The 17,837-nt window shown below is 33.2% G+C and overlaps 1 protein-coding gene across 3 annotated transcripts in view; it reads right to left on the bottom strand.

The window, feature by feature from the left end:
- Positions 1-840: 840 nt before the first annotated feature.
- Positions 841-17,837, bottom strand: part of LOC116343627 (Kv channel-interacting protein 4) — a 92,908-nt gene continuing 75,911 nt past the window's right edge. For all 3 annotated transcript variants that reach the window (XM_031771814.1, XM_031771816.1, XM_031771815.1), the window contains 4 exons: positions 11,202-11,275; positions 10,453-10,674; positions 7,529-7,891; positions 841-7,354 (listed from right to left, as the gene is read on the bottom strand). In XM_031771814.1, the coding sequence (XP_031627674.1) occupies positions 7,781-7,891; positions 10,453-10,674; positions 11,202-11,275 (407 nt within the window). In that variant the 3' untranslated portion in view covers positions 841-7,354; positions 7,529-7,780. The remainder of the gene's footprint in view (positions 7,355-7,528; positions 7,892-10,452; positions 10,675-11,201; positions 11,276-17,837) is intronic.

Below are 17,837 nucleotides of genomic sequence, written 5' to 3'. Positions count from 1 at the left end.
TTTTTTTTAACTTTCTACCATTATCTACTTTTATTCTAAGCGGTTCAAATATCAATCACAAATTTCGATTCATTTTTCTAAAAGTAAGCGGACACTTCAATTAAAATTGAGTAACATAGTTTCTTTATTCATTATATTTCTGTTGTCATTAATTATTTATAATACTCTTAAATGTATATATCTATCTGTTCAAATAGTTCTTTTCTCCTCATTTTCATGTCTCCACAATAGTTTTTCATCTGTAATCGCTTTTCCTTGTATTCGCTTACAAAATAGTGAGTAGATAATAATCATTATCATTCTCTGCATATAATTACTATATATTCCATTTCTACATTTTCGTAACACATTCATTAAGTTCAAATTTAGCTCTCGTTCTCACATTTGTTTTCTTTTTAGAAATCTACACACATTTTTATTGGTTTCCTTCTTTATTTGTGTGGTTTCGTCACATTTCCACTTTGTTTGGCTGATGAACGTTGCGCAGACACAAAAAAAAAACATTATCTACATCTGAATTTCTAGTTATATCATTTTCCATTTTCAAATATGTCGATTGAGTAAGCCGTTACGTTGATTTTTCGTAGGCCATAAAAAATCGACTGTCACAATTCTTTGTTGTGTGCCTTCTTTTTGTTTCAATCAATGTCATTATTGTTTGATCGATTCGGTGAAATGTGATTTAAATATTCGCAGCACGAACAACTTCTACTGATTAGAAATATCTTTCGTTTATCTTTTATTCTATATTATTTCCATGCGATTTTGGATGTTTTAACAGTGGAAGAGCAATTCTTATGCAAGAGGAAGGGTTTCATTGAGCAGAAGGAAAGTGGGGGGGGCCCCGGGGGGGGGGCGATAGAGAGTAAAATTGTTGTTGATATGTGTCTGGGTGTGTCGGGTGTAAAATATAACAGTGATTTTAAGTTTTTTTGTTGTCTCTATCTGATGTAACCCTCTAACCTCTGTTTCATGTATAAAGCTTGGTCGATGTATTTATCGAAACTAAACCGTTGAATTTAAATTGATTTTCGAAGAGAAAAAGAAACATGGAGGAACTTTGATTTTGATTTTCATTACATTTTCAATTTGTGTGCACATATGACAACATGGACATGTAAAACTAAATCTTCAGCGGTATCAATTATTGAACTGTTTTTGCATTTTTTGAACATCGTAAAAACATCAAATAACTTGACATGGCGCACTTCCAGAGTCACTCTCTTCCATCTCTTCACATTTACACCAAATGGACACATTTCACAAGGGATGGAAAGGTTTACATTGAACTTTTCAATTTTTTTTTGGCAAACGTTCAATATTTTGAAAATCAAAAGTTTTATAAGCGCATATAACAACTTGATTAAATAACATCTGATTTTTTGTGTATTGACTACGGACACGAATACCGTAACTTGAATTGAAAGTGTATTTACATTGACTCCAACAATAATTGTAAATTACATGAATGGTTCGGCACGTCCTGCACTTTCGGGCTGTCCCTAGTTATATTGCCATCATTCTAAATTCCAATGAAAAATTCTCGGTGTATAGGGATGTCGGAGTGTGTGTGTATGTAGTTTTATTGTGTTGCTTCAATCGTTATGTGTATATATCTAAAAAAACTAGTGGGTTTCCATTCAATATATTCAAACATTGATGCTAAATATTATATGAGACAGGCTTCAAAATGATGTGCAAATACGCATTTCTAATAACAATTACTTTGCTGGGCTTTTTTCTTCTATTTTATGTACAACCATCGCTATGTTTGAAATTCAAAACTTTGAACCGTCAGGATTGTGCACCAAAAAAAATTGTGTCTGCCTTTTTAAATTAATGTTATCATAAGTTAGACCTGTTTTTCAATTTATGGCTTGCACTTCATTCAACAAATTTTTTTATCATTTCTTTTCTACTTTGTACTGCGGGATTTACGTTGCAGAGGTAAAAGTGTGGGAGAAAATCGAATTTAGAGTCGTCACATTGTGAATGTTTTGATTAAACAGCCAATTTGAATGGAACAGAATTGAAGAGATTCTTTTTTGAAATACCTCTAGATACAATTGGCAGTGAGTTTCTATGTGAAACGCTGCACCAAATGACCAAAAATAAATCGACTGGATTTTTACAGACAATTGGACATGGGCTCAAAATTGATTTACACTATTTGTGATTAGATTGCAACAATATACCAACTATACACAAAAATTCCATTTCTATATATAGTTTATAGCTCTTTTTCAGGTGACAAGTCTAACATGTTTGTACAATTTTTTTTTCTTTGTTATTTTCATATTTCGCTGTAATTATAATTCGGTATCCATTTATTTTGCTGCCGGTGAATCCAAGCATTTCAATAAAACCTTTGCAAACTATTGGATTTTCTTTTACATTATTCAAACAATCTACTAATCTTATATGTTATAATTTACTGATTGCGCCTTCAATCCCAAATCTGGACCGGGTGTTTTGATGAATCGTTTTCATTCTCAATGAATTTTACAATCAGTTGATCAACAGTTTTATGAGCTCTCCATAAATTCGATTTGAAAATGTTAAATTGAAAAATACAGCTATTTTTATTATGTGCATATGATTAAAGAGTTATAGGGGCTTCATAGAAGTTCGATCTGAGTAGAATATAGATTTAGACGAATGACCAATACATATGGAGAGAAATGGGCATCCGCAAAAATGTTGTTCGCACTTTTGTAAGATGCAAAATTATTATATATAGTTTACCAAAGATAAAAGTCATTTCCATTGATATTCGGCAGGAAAGATTCTGCATCGATGATAACGGTAACTATAGTTATACTTAAAAGTGATACATTTTTATGTAGAAAATAAAGACAATACATTTTGCTTAGGCCAAAATAGTCTAAAAAATCCTTTCTGGGTTAAAGAGAAGAATTTAACTTAAACTTGAATGAAGTAAAAGCTTACACCATTTTCGTTTCCTCGGAAGAAGGAAATTGTTTTTACAAAGTTTTTTTTAAAGGTTATTTTTGTTTGCTATAGGTTAGATGTACGCTGTATGCAGGATTTCCATTTAAATCAGACCATATACTGAGCATAGATATTTATCCGAGATATTTTGTGAGACTCCGATAATTAACGCAGCAGTCCATGCATTATTGCTCCTTCTAAACGAAGTGTGTGTGAGACTCGAATTGGCGTGTGTACCTTAAACACAATACGAGGAAGGGGTAATAATACTCACACAAAGATGCTCGCTCGTACATCGCAGTCAAACGAGGAAAACGATGAGTTAGTGTGTAAGCATGAACGTCGATCTGTGCTGCATTATTACTCCTTCAAACGAATTGTGTTTAAGTCAAACACGTCGATTCAAGTCTTGTACACAGTTCGTTTAGAAGGAGCAATAATGTGTTCACACAAATGACAACTAACCTCAGTATCTGCTCAAATATTTAAGTGCTTAACATATATCACTTTGGCATTTGAGCGGAAAAAATGCATACTAAAATTTATCCCAAAAACAGTTGAGACTTCGGATAAATTGAGTTTTATGTCAATTTTTGTTCATATTGAGGTTAGTTGTCATTTGTGTGTTGCGTATTATCGGATACTCACGAAATATCTCGGATAAATATCTATGCTCAGTATATGGTCTGATTAAAATATAAGTTTGCTCAGTGTTTTTTTTAAATGCTACAGTTCTAAGCTAATTTCACATAGAATTCTGTAAATTTACTCTTCAATTAATTGGTCAGTTTTAATTAAAAAGCTATTAACAGATATTATTCCGTTGTTCAAGTGAGTTCAAATAAATTAGAGAACGTTTAAAATGGCCAACGACTTATTATTTATTTAATTTAACATGAATGTCGAATTATTTGATTTTGAATATGAACACAAAATGACGGCAGCTTTTGAATAAATGAGGATTTGAAATCTATTGATCGATTCCAATAAAATACTGTGTGTTTGACAACAAAAATGCGAAGCAATGAAATCAGAAATATTTGTCACATAAAATGCGTTAAAATAAGCCAGAAGCCATACACGATTGAAGAGTATTTGATGGAACATTTCGTTGATATCTTAGAAACTCTTCACATTGAACAGAACATATCTACAAATAACGGTATTGCTAAACATTTTTTGATTTTCCAAAGTTGAAAAAAAAAACAATATGCACTTTAGAACATAGGTTGGTAATGATGCTTAAAAAGCTTAGGTACGAATTGATGCTTTAGATTTGGCGATTACCAAGAAGAACATTAATATAGCTAGAAGTAGGTTCAATTGATTGAGCTTATGGAAAATGGATGCTCGTTTTGCGCAGTTTTCAATTATATGTATTAGTTTTTGTAACTAAGTTACATTCATTGAATAGTTTTTAGGCTCAATACAATTATATTTTTTTCTTTTCAATTCACAATTGAATACTTATGAACCATTTTAGGATTATTTTGATACTTTTTCAAATTTATATACATTTTACTATTATTATTACTAAATATCCTTAAATGTCTTATACAAAAATTGTTTTAAAAAAAGAAGAAGAACGGACCGCAATTCATCAGACCAATCAAAATAAATGCTATTCACAAATTTGATTGGACGCCAATTCAATGAGGTCTCCAAAATTTAAACACGATTTTTGATGATTTGACGTGACATGAATACATCGCGCGTGCGTCTATTTGCACCAAAAAATGCATCTACTTTTAACAAATTCCTTTTGCACCAAGATTTCTTGTTTATTTTTTCAAATAACAATCGAAAAAATTCTTTGATTTTGAACCGACCAATTTTTAATGATGAAATGAAAAACATGGTAAATTTATTTGGAAACTATTTTTTTTTTGTTTTTGATTTCATACATCATGTCGAACATTTATACTTTTATTGTACTGTTTCTATTATTATAATTATTTACAATTAGTTGTGTTTTGTTGTCAATTTTTTTTTGGCTCAATAACATTCAGAGTTAACTACGAAATGTTTTTTTTACACTGAAAATATGTCGCAATTATGACGCACACCAAGTGGATTCGGTCAGGGCGTTGTTGATTTACTAGAAATCTGTCATGGACACAAAAGGTGGATCCGGTCGGAATAGATCACTCGCGAATCGCGACAGATTTTCAGCTAATTTTTTTAAATTTATGTTGTTGCTTTTTTTTATATATACCAAAGAATGAAAATATAAGACATTTATTAGGTGAAGAATTCAATAACGATGTACAACAGACTGATGCAACTTTGAAATTTGTAATGTGGTGCGTGCCAGCGAAATGATTAAATTGCGCTTCTACACGTATACACATGTACACAAATAGCTATTGCTTGCCAGTCGTTGCACATATACCCGAAAGCCGAACATTTGTTTTTGTCTAAATATTTTTTTGTTCATTTCATTTTTTGTAGTGTTTGAGGTGGATGACTTTGATTTGTGGATGGGGTGTGTGTATGTACTGGTGTATGAATGAGTTTCCTTAAAAAATCGAATCCAATATGGAGAGAGGGCGAATAAGATATACATGAACATTGAGAAAGTTATGCGATAAAAATGCAACCGTTTCTTAAACTTCTCATTTCCTGCATTTAAAAAAAAACACGCTATACAAAGCAGTTTCAACAACTCCGGAAGAATTTTGGAAGAATTGCTTTTGGCATGTAAATACATGCTGTGTGAAAAAAATGTGTATTCTTTGGTACGCACACATCTGTACTTACATTACAAATTGGAAAAAATGTGAATTGTTTGTGAATTGTTTGCCCAAGTTACACATTATGATGTTGAATGAGGAGTGTTTGTTTTGGCCTTGATTTTGGTTACGGAACTTTTTCTATCGCATCCTAATTTGTTCCATCGGTAAAAACATTTCATATTTTTGTTTATTTATACTTGTTTTTCTTTTCTTTTTCTTTGTTGCTAATTGTACACAAATTTGTAAATGTCTAAATATGCATCTGCAAATACGAACAGATAAACGTTTATTTGCTTTGTTTTTTTTTATTCGATTAAAAACACTTAAGTAAAACAGCTAGTCACTAGTTCCAATAGTTGAATGTTTATTTATTATTCTCTGTGTGTGTCTGTGAAATTTTAATGATTTTTATTTAATTTGATTTAATCCAATAAAGAATTTCTTTTACATTTTTGTTAGCCTCATAATAGGTATTGAAATCATTGGTTTCATTAGTACTCTCTTGGTCTATTAAACGCTATCATAAGTTTTCAACTTATTCATATTAAATTAAATAGTCGTTTTGAATATTTTTTTAATCGAAAGGTCCGATGTGCGGAAATCTCATTGCCGGAATTTATCGAATGACGCCCTTTTGACTAAAATATATTTTCAAATATTGCGCTAATTGGCATTCGCAATAGGTACATCTCTTCAAACTGCCTAAATATATATAAAGATAATCTCTGTCATTCATAATGAATGTTAACATTTAATAAAGAGTTTTCTGTCTAGATTGTTATTTGGTATCGTCGATTTATCATTTATTTAAATATATTTGATCCTCTTTCGATCTTAATAATAATAGATTGGATTTGAATTTAACAACACTCATATATAAACATTTATTCAATTAATTATACATATGGATTTGATTAGACACCATTTCTTTTGGTATTTCGAATAGTTTTTCATTCATTTTAATGTAATAACAGAACGTGTATCTTTGCATTTGAAAATATCTGCGACAATCATAGACATTATTCAATACACAGAAACTACAAAAATAATTCGCAGAACTGTTCAATTTTCAATCGAATCGATTTTAAAGCCAAGGTTTTCAATAACTTTCATTTGTCTTCTATACGTATGCTTACTCATGCAAATGTTTATATTTCATCTATTCTAATCTCTTCTGTAGGAAATATATACGCACCTGTTGTACTCAATCGTCATAACTCACTCGATAACAACTATTATACGAATTTATCCAAAAATGTGTTTGAATTTTATCTGATCCACAGCTAAAAAAAAACAACAATACCAAATTCGGTTTCCACTTTCGGTTCCAAAACAAACAGAACGAAAATGGTGACCGCTTTATGCAGCTAACAAACATCTCGTTTTGACATTGTGTACCAACTTTTTACTTTGACGAGGGAGGGTGAATCGGGTCGAACGTGCAACGGTTGTAATTGAATTTGTTCTTGAGAGTTTGGTCTTGATGTGCTTTGCTGTTGAAGCGATTGTACACCACCCGAAAGCGATGATGTTGATGGTGTTTGTAAATGATCCGGAGGATGATGTTGATCTGTATATCCATTTGCTTGGCGCGTTCGTGTGTGTTCCGATTGGTGCTGATATCTCGGCGGCTGCCGATATGGATTATTGCTAGCGTAATGGTGATTCTAATGTGATTCCGTGCACAAACATATGAATAAACAAATTAATCACTGCATTTTGCACACTCATTCGAAAGAAATAAAATAAAAATTGCAATGGACCATTTGCGTCAGACTTTGTGGCATCTCGTGCAGAGATGAAAATAAAATCGAATAAATTCTACCTAACTAACTACTGACCTGTTGCGGATATAACTGGTGATAAATTGGTTGAATATAATTGTGGTGTGAAAATTGGCATGCTGACGGTGGTGGTGTCGGTGCTGGATGCTGGAAATGTGGATGGTGCTGTTGGTTGTGATGGGTTTTCGGTGCAGACGATGGTAGTCTATTGGGTTTTTTACCTGTTATTGTTGCTGTTGTCGTTCCGCCACTTTTGTTGGTGTTTTGTTGTCGTGCTGGTGGTGGATCGTCTGACACCTGGGCATTTTGTCAGAAGCCAGAATCAAAAACAGCCATTGATCGCGAAATATTTTCATCATTTCGACAACATTCTAAAAATTCGTCCAATGTAACCACTCCATCTCGATTCAGATCCATTTTCTATAAATGAATAGACGACAAAAGAATTCTCAATGAAAATTGAACATATTCATTCTTATTCTATTCACAATATATTTTCGTATTATGTGTGAATAGTAAAAAACATTATTTTCGCGAAAAAGGAGCTCAGATTGAAACGAAAAGCGTCCACAAATATGTTTTGTGCTCACAATGCAGCCGAAAAAGCTCGGCATCTATTCAAAGTTGAAACTGAAACGGTAAAGTGAAAATAAATTGAGTCAGGTTTGCCATTGTTTTCATTATTGTTTCATAAAAGGGGTCTCCATTTGTACGATTGGTGTGCGTGTGCATGAATTACAACTGTGTGTATAGTATTTATGGGATTTGGCTTTTTCATTGTGTACAATACCGTATGGGGTGTATGGCCATTGGCCACTGACTCTCGAAACGTTCTGACATTGATTTATATCCGACGGAGCACGCGTGTCCGACAGCATGTGCTTGGCTCGCCATTGTCAATATAGCTTTGGTTTGGTGTGCTTTACGACTGTTTCTGGGCACCAAATACACAATGATATATGGTGTAGTCTGTGAACGCAGTCAGTTTTCTATGTGCGTGCATTTAACTTACGCACATACACAACGATATCACATAATAGACAAACTCCAACACTATAAATCAGTCGAAATAAATGTATTTGTAAAGTTGCTTCGAAGAGGTTATGAATTTGAAAAACTATATGTACGACCAAGAGACGGAAAGCGTAAAAAAAGGTCGCAAAAACTTGTCTGTGTCATGTGAAATATTTTGGAAACGATGGCAATCAGAAAGGTAAAAAAAAGTTTTTTTTTCATCAAATTATTTGTAACTTTGGGTCGATTGAATGTCTTTTTTCACATGAATTGCGCATTTGGCCAGAAACTGGCGATAAATGTAATCACAAATGTCTGCAGCATTAAGTAATACTTTTGTTTCGAAAACTTCCAGGTACCGTAAAAAAGTGTTCATCATTCACGATGATGACGTCCGGGAGAAAATAGCACACGTCGCACCCAATGAAATTAGAAAAAGAAACGAAGAATTGATTTGTTTTCATTCCCCCTTTTTTCCATTCCAAGTCTTCCTATTGAAGTTACTTCTTTGATAATCAGATGCTTCGTCGTTGATTGTTTGAGACTTTTGAGCCAACAATTGTTTGGCCTTGTCTGCGATTTTCTTCCACAATTCTTAACGCTGCTATTTTTTTTTAATTTCGATGTGAACACAAAAAAGTATAGCTTTGAGATAAATTCTAAACATAAAATAGAAATCTTCAAAAAAATTAAAGGTAAATATTAAGCCAAACAACGCGAGATGCCTCTCAAACAACATCTTCCACTGTCAGTAAAAGATTTGTTCCTTGTATTTTTTTTTGTTTCGTTTCATTTGGTTTCTTTTCGTTTGTAATCGTTTCCATTCTTGCTTCAAATGCCTGGCAGCATTGTTCGTTTGCAAGTGACTCTCAAAGCATCTTGCCGCAAGAGACTAAGGCTCATTTCGTTCGCTGCAGATTAATTGGTAAGTAGAATTACCAAGGGAATACCTCATTAGGTACACAATTCAGCAAAAGCTTTCATTCTTATTACATAGTATGCTTTCGAACACATTTTTTTCTTCTCTTCTTTTTTCATCTCAGCGCTTTTGTTTATCTTTATATTTGCACTCCACTCCCTTTTGTTCAAACAGTTGCATGCAACTGTTTTATTTGATGAGAGAGAGAGAGTTGTTTTTTATGATTTTTCAGTTAAATTTCATATTTCATTTCTCTCGCTGTGAAATCGCAAGTGAAAATATTGGATTTTCGTACAAATGTACGATTGTATGTGCTTCAATTGTGGCCTTCAATTCTGCACCATTCTAGCATTGAGATAAATTTATTCACAGAGTTATCCGTGGCAAAATGCTGAAAATTGAATCTATTGTATTCTCTGGTATTTGTTTAGCGCTAATATAATAATCTGCATTGCATTGTACTATTGAAATTCCAAACTATAATTTAATACGCGTTAAGCTGGGCATTTATATTGGGATTATTTGAACACTGAGCAAATAAAATCAATAACTTTAAATAATAATGCCACACATTGTACATTCAATTAATTGTACCACTTTTAAATAATTTATTATTCATATAATGCATTTGTCTCGCACAAACCGAAAAATATCAATACTTTGAACTGTCATTTTCCTCACCGAAATGCCATTTTATTTAAATGACAAACACATTATATTTTAAGGACTATCATTTATTGGATAGATAGTATGCTATATTTCGCTTCGCGTTCAATCTGTTACCGACCAAAAGTTACAACACCCGTTACAAAGGCGTCCATTTTGGGAGCATCCTCAAAGATTTCGCTAAACTAATCGGCTATTGATATGCAAAGTATCATCTCCGCTAGAAAAAAATCGATTATCTGAATACTTTGGCGAATGACTGTTGCGTGCTCAGCGATTTTGACAACGGTGCTTCTCAACCGGATATTAACGTTGGCGAAAAGTGTAATTTGAGCTCAAAGGAATGAACAGGTTTTTAAACTTATTTTGCATCAAAACTTACCGTAAAAATTCTCTCAACTTTGTCTCTGATTTGATCCGGATCGGGTGCTGTGTGAACGGTTTCCGGATTTCGTCCCATTAGCTCATAAATTGCGATAGCAATATCAGTCATTTCTTCTCGTGTTATAAATCCATCGCCATTTATATCGTATAGTTGAAATGTCCAACGTAGTTTTTCTTCCATTGTGCCACGTAACAATGTTGAAAGATTTTGAACGAATTCCTACATTATGTGAGTGCGTGACAAGAAACCATACGCAGCATGTGAGCGAATCAGAGCGAACAAGATGAGCACATAAGTAAAAAAGATACAACAAAAAAATGGATTAGAGATTACGATAAAGCGGAATCACTTATTTCAGCAGAATTTTTGCACTCAAAATGGAAGAACTATATAGATATGTACACATTTACACGTTCAAACTCGCATATAACACACATAAAAACATTGAAAAAGACATTCACAACATATGTGCCCGATAATCCGTATCGTAAATATCCCACAATGATTGCTTTGCTTTTGGTTTTTGCTTTACAGCTAAAAAAAACACGTTTACGACGATGAATTCTTGCCAGGGCGATGATGCAAAGGATTATGTCGATTCTAATTTTAATGCGATAAATTAATTGATTGGATTGCTAATCTAATTAGAAATCGGAACAGAATTTTGGACCCAATCCGATGCCTGAAGTGTACATACTCTGTTCCATTCATTTTGTTGATTTATTCAATAAAATAACAATTCTTACCTCAAAACTAACAATACCACTGTGATCCGAGTCGAGAGTGTTGAACACATAATGTGCGTAAAGTCCGGTATTCGCTAATTGTAACAAAAATAAAATCGATTAACATTGACTGTCATAATAATGTTCACAATATTTAATTGAAAAAATTCGAAACAGCAAAACCAAAAATAGACGAATTAAAAAATAGAGAAATTCTTACAAGTAGATAGAATAACAAAGAAAATATAATATGAAGAAATTGTCAACGTTAAATATATATTAAATTAAAACTAAAAGAACGAGAAACAAGATCATTAATGTTCTTTTTACATTTCCATGTGGAAACGTTTAACTAATTGCTTCAAATACAAGAGTTCAAAGAGTACAGCGTGTTGCTTTACAGAATGTTTGTATTGTATATAGCGCTTAATAGATATAACTTTAAACTTGAAATGTGTTCAACGTCATTTAAAACTTTTTTATATGATTTTTTTTTTGTTTAGTTGAATCATATCAAAAGTGTTTACGGCTACAGTTCATGTATTTTGCGATATGATGATAGAGAGAAGAGAATACAATGCATTTGCAAAACTCAAAACGAGCTAAAAGATGACAGCACTAACTATTTGCTTTAATAAATGATGCTATGGGAAATATCTAAATGAGCACAAAACTCCTAAAAATACTTAAGTTGACGACGGATGGAACTGTGCAACAGTTGCATGTGAAATTTAACATGTTCAACATTGATAACTTTGGTAAGTTACATCATGCATGAAATCATTGACTATAAACTTTTTTTTCTAAAACTACGATAAACTTTGTATTATTATTCTCAAAATTGACTTAAAAATACCTGCAACAAAAAGATAAAAATCATGCAAAATTCAATGTATTATTGTCGGTCAAGTTTCATGATTGATTTAGTGGAAAAAGAGGAAAAATAACTCAACTCGGTATTCCAAGAGTTAGTTTTGGTTCATTGCGACAAAAAAAACAACAACGATTGTTTTAAAAATAAACAAAAACAAAATAGAATACTCGTAATTTGTATATTTGTTTATTAAATTTATCAAAAGTAAATTTGTGTTCATCTGCAACGGGTAAATTGCATTTGGTTGATTGTGTGAGTGTGAATGTAAATATAAGTTTCAATCATCGAACATAAAATGCATATACATATATGTCAAAGTCACAGTTGATTTCGAGCGTGAATAAGAGCATTGAGAATAGCAATGACAAAGAGACGGAGAGCATTGAAGCGAGGCAAAGTGAATGTAAATAATTGAACGGAGGAAATTGGCAGTAAGGAAATATGACGTTCAAGCTAAAAGTTCCTGAGTGTGTTGAATCCATTTGGTTTCGATGCTCGTTGTGGTAGTCTTCCTCTGGGGAGTGTCATGCCATTTATTGAGTGAATTAAGTGATGACGATCTTTTCTTCTAGACGGTTTTTTTCGCTTCTCAAAATTGTCGGATAGAAATGAAAACTTCCCGTTCGAAATGGAACGTTTTGCAAAACCATGATCTAGTACAATACAGAATGATGCAAAAATTGGGGTGAAGGATGTGAGAAATGTAAAATACTTTGCCACAAAAATGGCAATAATTAAATAAATATGCATGCTCGATGTGATAACGAGTGCGCGTCAGTCGCAGAAGCAACAACATCTACAACGTCAACACGAACAACATCGACTATGGCAACTTTTTATCCTTATTCAACGTTGTTTCTCTTCGCATCATTTTTTTGTTTAATTACAACGAAACAATTTCTAACGCAAAGAACTACTTATGGGTTCGAACTTCAAATGAACACGAATGCACAGAGTGCCATATTCTCGTTCGAAATGCGAAGCGTGTACACGAATAGAGAAAGAATGATGCGAATAAAAACTGTAATTACAAGAAACAACAGAACAAACATAAAAGTCAAACATCAAAGTTTCGGATTCTTTTGAGCAAATGGCTTTGCTTTGTACATGCAATTTCACTCGTTAACAGCTTTTATGGAATTTTCACATGTATGCTTTGCGGGTTTCAATTTAACACTGTGTGTACATTTATCTTTAGCATTTGAAAATGACAAAAGCACAATCGAGAGTTTTTCAAGTAAAATGAAAGAATAAAAATGTGAACGACGAAACGAACATGGGAAAAATCTTAGATAATGTCATACAATTCAAATCATAAAATGCAATGAATAACTCTCAAACGTCACGAAGAGTGTTATTTATGAATTTTCATTGAGAAGCATAACAAAAGAAAGGACAACCAACTTAAATACATCGGAGGAAGAAAGAAAAAAAAAATTGAAAATTTTGAAGATTTTCGCTTTGTTCTTCGCTTGGTTTTCAAACGCATTTTATAATAAACATAAATTTACATTCTTTATGTGCTTATTTTCTTAAGCTTGAGAAAAGTATTGGCGTTCTCATGCTCTGTAAAAGCACATCCATGTTTACCGTATTATTTATGCAATGTACACAATAAATAAACTTGTACTTTGTGAACTGAAAATGACAGCGTGTGTGAAGGGTGCTTAAAACTCTCATTGCGATTAGCACAAACAAAGACAAGTTTAAAAATTGTTTCTCGTCTTTTGTTATAAACCGAAACATATTATTTTTATGTATAAAATTGCAATGTGACGTCAATGGTATTCGCGTTTTATCGACGATATTTCAGCACTCACACACCGAGCTATATTAGATTGTAGCCAATGTTTGTTGTAGGACAAAAACAAAGGGTTAAACGAAAATCGTCATAAAAAAACCCAAATTAGTCCTAAAAAATACAAAAATAGTCCTGAATAATCCGAAATTAGTCCTTAAAAAAAACAAAAGTTGTCCTAAAAATTACATCAAAAGTTACATAAATCATCCTAAAAAGCTTGAAATTTGTTTGAAACGACATTGCAAAAAAACAAAAAATGTCCTAAAAAAACAAAAAACGTCATAAAAAATGTAAAGGAAAGAGATCCTCAATCAATGGATACACCGTATCTTCAAACTTTCAGAATGTTAGGATTTTGTAAAAAAATAACATCTGCAAATTTTCACATGATATCATACAGGCATTAAAAAGTCTATCAAAAATAATTGGTTTCGCAAAACATATATCACAACTGAAAACTGAAGTTTTCTCATGAATTCATATTTACGGTAAAAGAAACGTAATAAATGCATGTTGTGGCAAAGCGCGACGATGAAAAGCAACGTTAACAGTAGCGCCATGGTGCGGTTGCCAGCGAAACTAAAAAATAGCACAAATTTCGATCGCCTAAATCAAGAATGGTACGAATTTGTGCCAACCAACATAAACTGTGGCAACCATAATGAAGTTGCTGCGTTGCCCAGCTGTCATTGTCGTCGTGTTTTGTGTTGTGGATCACAGTGCGGAAAAGTTCATCTTACGGATGTAAGACATTTTATTTTGTATGAGAGATACCCTTAATTTTGGTTGAAATTTCTCAAAATTCTGACTTTGCAGGATGATTTGGGACTACTAGGAGACTAATTTTTTTTGGTCCGAATGGAGTAGCCACATCCATACATTTTTTGATCATTTTTCAACCATTTTGGTGACACGATGGTTTCGTGCTCAGACATGAAATTCAAAATCTGACTTTACGGGATGATTGGACACTACGAGGAATACTCACAAGTTTTCACGGTGATTTAAGTTACTGCAACCATACATAGAACATAATTTCAGTTTATTCCCAAAATTTCGGTTCCATGCGGAAAAGTCAGCTTGCGTACGTAAGCCTCTTTATTTCAGCTGCGTTGTTCAAAGTTCGCTTCTGTATTCCCGCTTTTATTCCAACGGATACAATTATTCTGTTAAGTAATGCCAATGAAGTTACCCCCGGTTCCATTTGAATGGTTTTGAACTTTTCATTAAATTAATCAAAGTTACGATTTTGCAAATTTGACATTTCCATTCGAATTTACTCTTAAATACTTTTCTAACATTTTTATGACGTTTTTTGTTTTTTTAAGGACATTTTTTGTTTTTTTGCAATGTCGTTTCAAACAAATTTCAGGCTTTTTAGGATGATTTATGTAACTTTTGAAGTAATTTTTAGGACAACTTTTGTTTTTTATAAGGACTAATTTCGGATTATTCAGGACTATTTTTGTATTTTTTAGGACTAATTTGGGTTTTTTTATGACGATTTTCGTTTAACCCAAAAACAAACATCAGAAAAACTACATACGTTTCTGAGAATGGTATTTTCTGCAAAATAAATCCCAAATCGATATACTCAACTTATTGTGTACCATGAACATCGAGCGACCGTTTCGTAGTTGGCAATTCTATTCTGAAACATCGGCTCCCAACGATGTCTTTATTACCAATATGTATTATAAACTATATTCTATGTCGAAATCCATAAAGATTGCTTGCGTTATATGGCACAATGGCGAACAAGCACGATGAGAACATGAAAAGAACGAACATAAAGTACTTCTTTCGCTGGAAGCGATAGCACACGAGACTGAACGGTGTTCATAAAAAAACGGATATAAATTTCTTTTCTATTAGTACTTATTACGTACATGTGATGAGGATACTTGACCCAAAATTTTGTATTTTTGCTGGTTTGTCATTCATAATTGTGTGAGTGGATATCGCGCCATTTGTTGCGTTTTCCACCAAAACTCTGTATGGTTCGTAAGCATGTCAAGAACAAAAATTATCGAAGGATAGATTGAACCGAGAAGTCGAAGCAAAGAAAGCAACACAAGACAGTGTGCTATTGTGTATGGTGCCGATGATTACGATGAATGAGGAGACATAACAAGCGCAACGAATCTCAAATAATGTATTATTGACCGACGATGACTTCGTTTTCATTTGTACGCGTACATAGTCTGTGTTATTTGTCATTGAAACACTCAGACCAACACACACACACATCCGAACATATAAAAATTGTCACGATGTAATGTTAGTTGATTGTAAGATAGTACAATCAAAAAGGTAAAGACACAATCGCCAGTTCATTTGTTGAAGAGCCGATGTGAAAATTGTGAGCAAGGGATAAAATAGCCAAACCACCATGCATCGTCGTGGTCGATATGTGGCAAATCCGTTCACATTTTGTTGTTTTTGGTGACCGCAATTTCGCTTTTTTACATTTCCATCATCATCGTCGTGGATGTTATGCTTGCTCCAAAAGCCCCAAGCAATTCAAACATTATTTGCGATAGGGCTCAGTGTCGTTTTTTTCATTGGATCTCATTTCATTCGAATACATTAACTAAGGATGTGACATTTGGATGTATGGTCTCTGGGCAGAATGTAATGCCTTAAGTTGGATGCGGGTATCTGCGAAATCTTCTTTGGTCTCTTTCAATTTCCTCTGTACTTTCATGCTATGCCAGTGAGCTTGACATTTTTTTCGGTTAGCCACTGGCACTTCATCAGGAGCGTTAAGGCAAAAGAGGAATAGAATTAGAATATAGAGAGTTTTCTGAACATTGGCTCGATTAGTGCTCATTCTCAAAATATAGACACACATAACACATAAATAATTTATCTTTCAATATCGTTCACGAATACGTGTGCCTGTTAATGCTTGTCTCGTCATTCATCTTTCCATGCACACTCACTAAAAACGATAGGGCAGACCGACCGACTTTCAATGCTCCTGACGTACATGTTCTGTTCCACAACAGCGAACGTAATGAATGAATAAATAGAATGACATCAACGTGGCTATCAATTAACTCAAAATATAATATGGAGCTAACATCAATTTAAGTAGAAAACACACATACAGAGGCGCGTGCGTGCCTTGAGACGTTTGTATCGTCTCGCATCGTATACATATCAAATGATATAACCATCGTGTTCGTTCATTGACGACATCATTTATCGACGGGTTTGTGGAAACCGAAAAAGGTCATTCACTACCATGATGATCTGATGTATTGATGCAGCCATCATTTTAATCAAAAGTGGAGCTCATTTCAAAAAGTAACATTCACATCAAAGTAGACACGAAGAGATGAAAAATCTCAAGGCAAGAGCTGGTTCTATCTGGTGTAACAAATTACGGTGATTTTGGTCATAATTAATTGCATAACATATCAGAGTTAAGGAGATTTTAAGAACGAACAAAATTATGGCAAAAACCAGAAAATAATGACGAAACACTTGGATCATATCCAAAGAATATCAACGACATTTTATGTGACACACACGCACCACATATTCTCCATGTTGCTGTTTCGTGTTCATTCTGCCTAAACACATACTGTCGATGATTCCGAATGCGGTTTTTCGGCAGATTTTTATTGACTTCATGCTTCGTTTCTCGTAATTTTTTTTTTGTTTCACCCCGTATAAATCCAATTCAGCAGTAAATTAAGGCTTGAGATAGATCGAGTCACGTACGGAAAGGCTTCGCCTGTGAACTGTGAAGTGATTTGTTTCGATCCGTATTTTTCTTGGGTAAAGTGGTTCATGAGAGAAAAGAGACGATGAGTTTTTAGCTATAACTTCATATGAAAGCATGTTCGAAGAACTAATGATGCGTTTGTTTTGTAGTAATGAGATATCAGAATAGAAAGATACGAAAAGTTTTTAAAATAAATGACAATGAAATACGGCGATAATAAATTTTTGACTACTTTGGAGCGACTAC

Source organism: Contarinia nasturtii, unplaced genomic scaffold, assembly GCF_009176525.2.
Source record: "Contarinia nasturtii isolate CC-2019 unplaced genomic scaffold, AAFC_CNas_1.1 Cnas_scaffold_1037, whole genome shotgun sequence".
Taxonomy (NCBI): domain Eukaryota; kingdom Metazoa; phylum Arthropoda; class Insecta; order Diptera; family Cecidomyiidae; genus Contarinia; species Contarinia nasturtii.
This window is presented reverse-complemented; position numbering and strand designations above follow the sequence as displayed.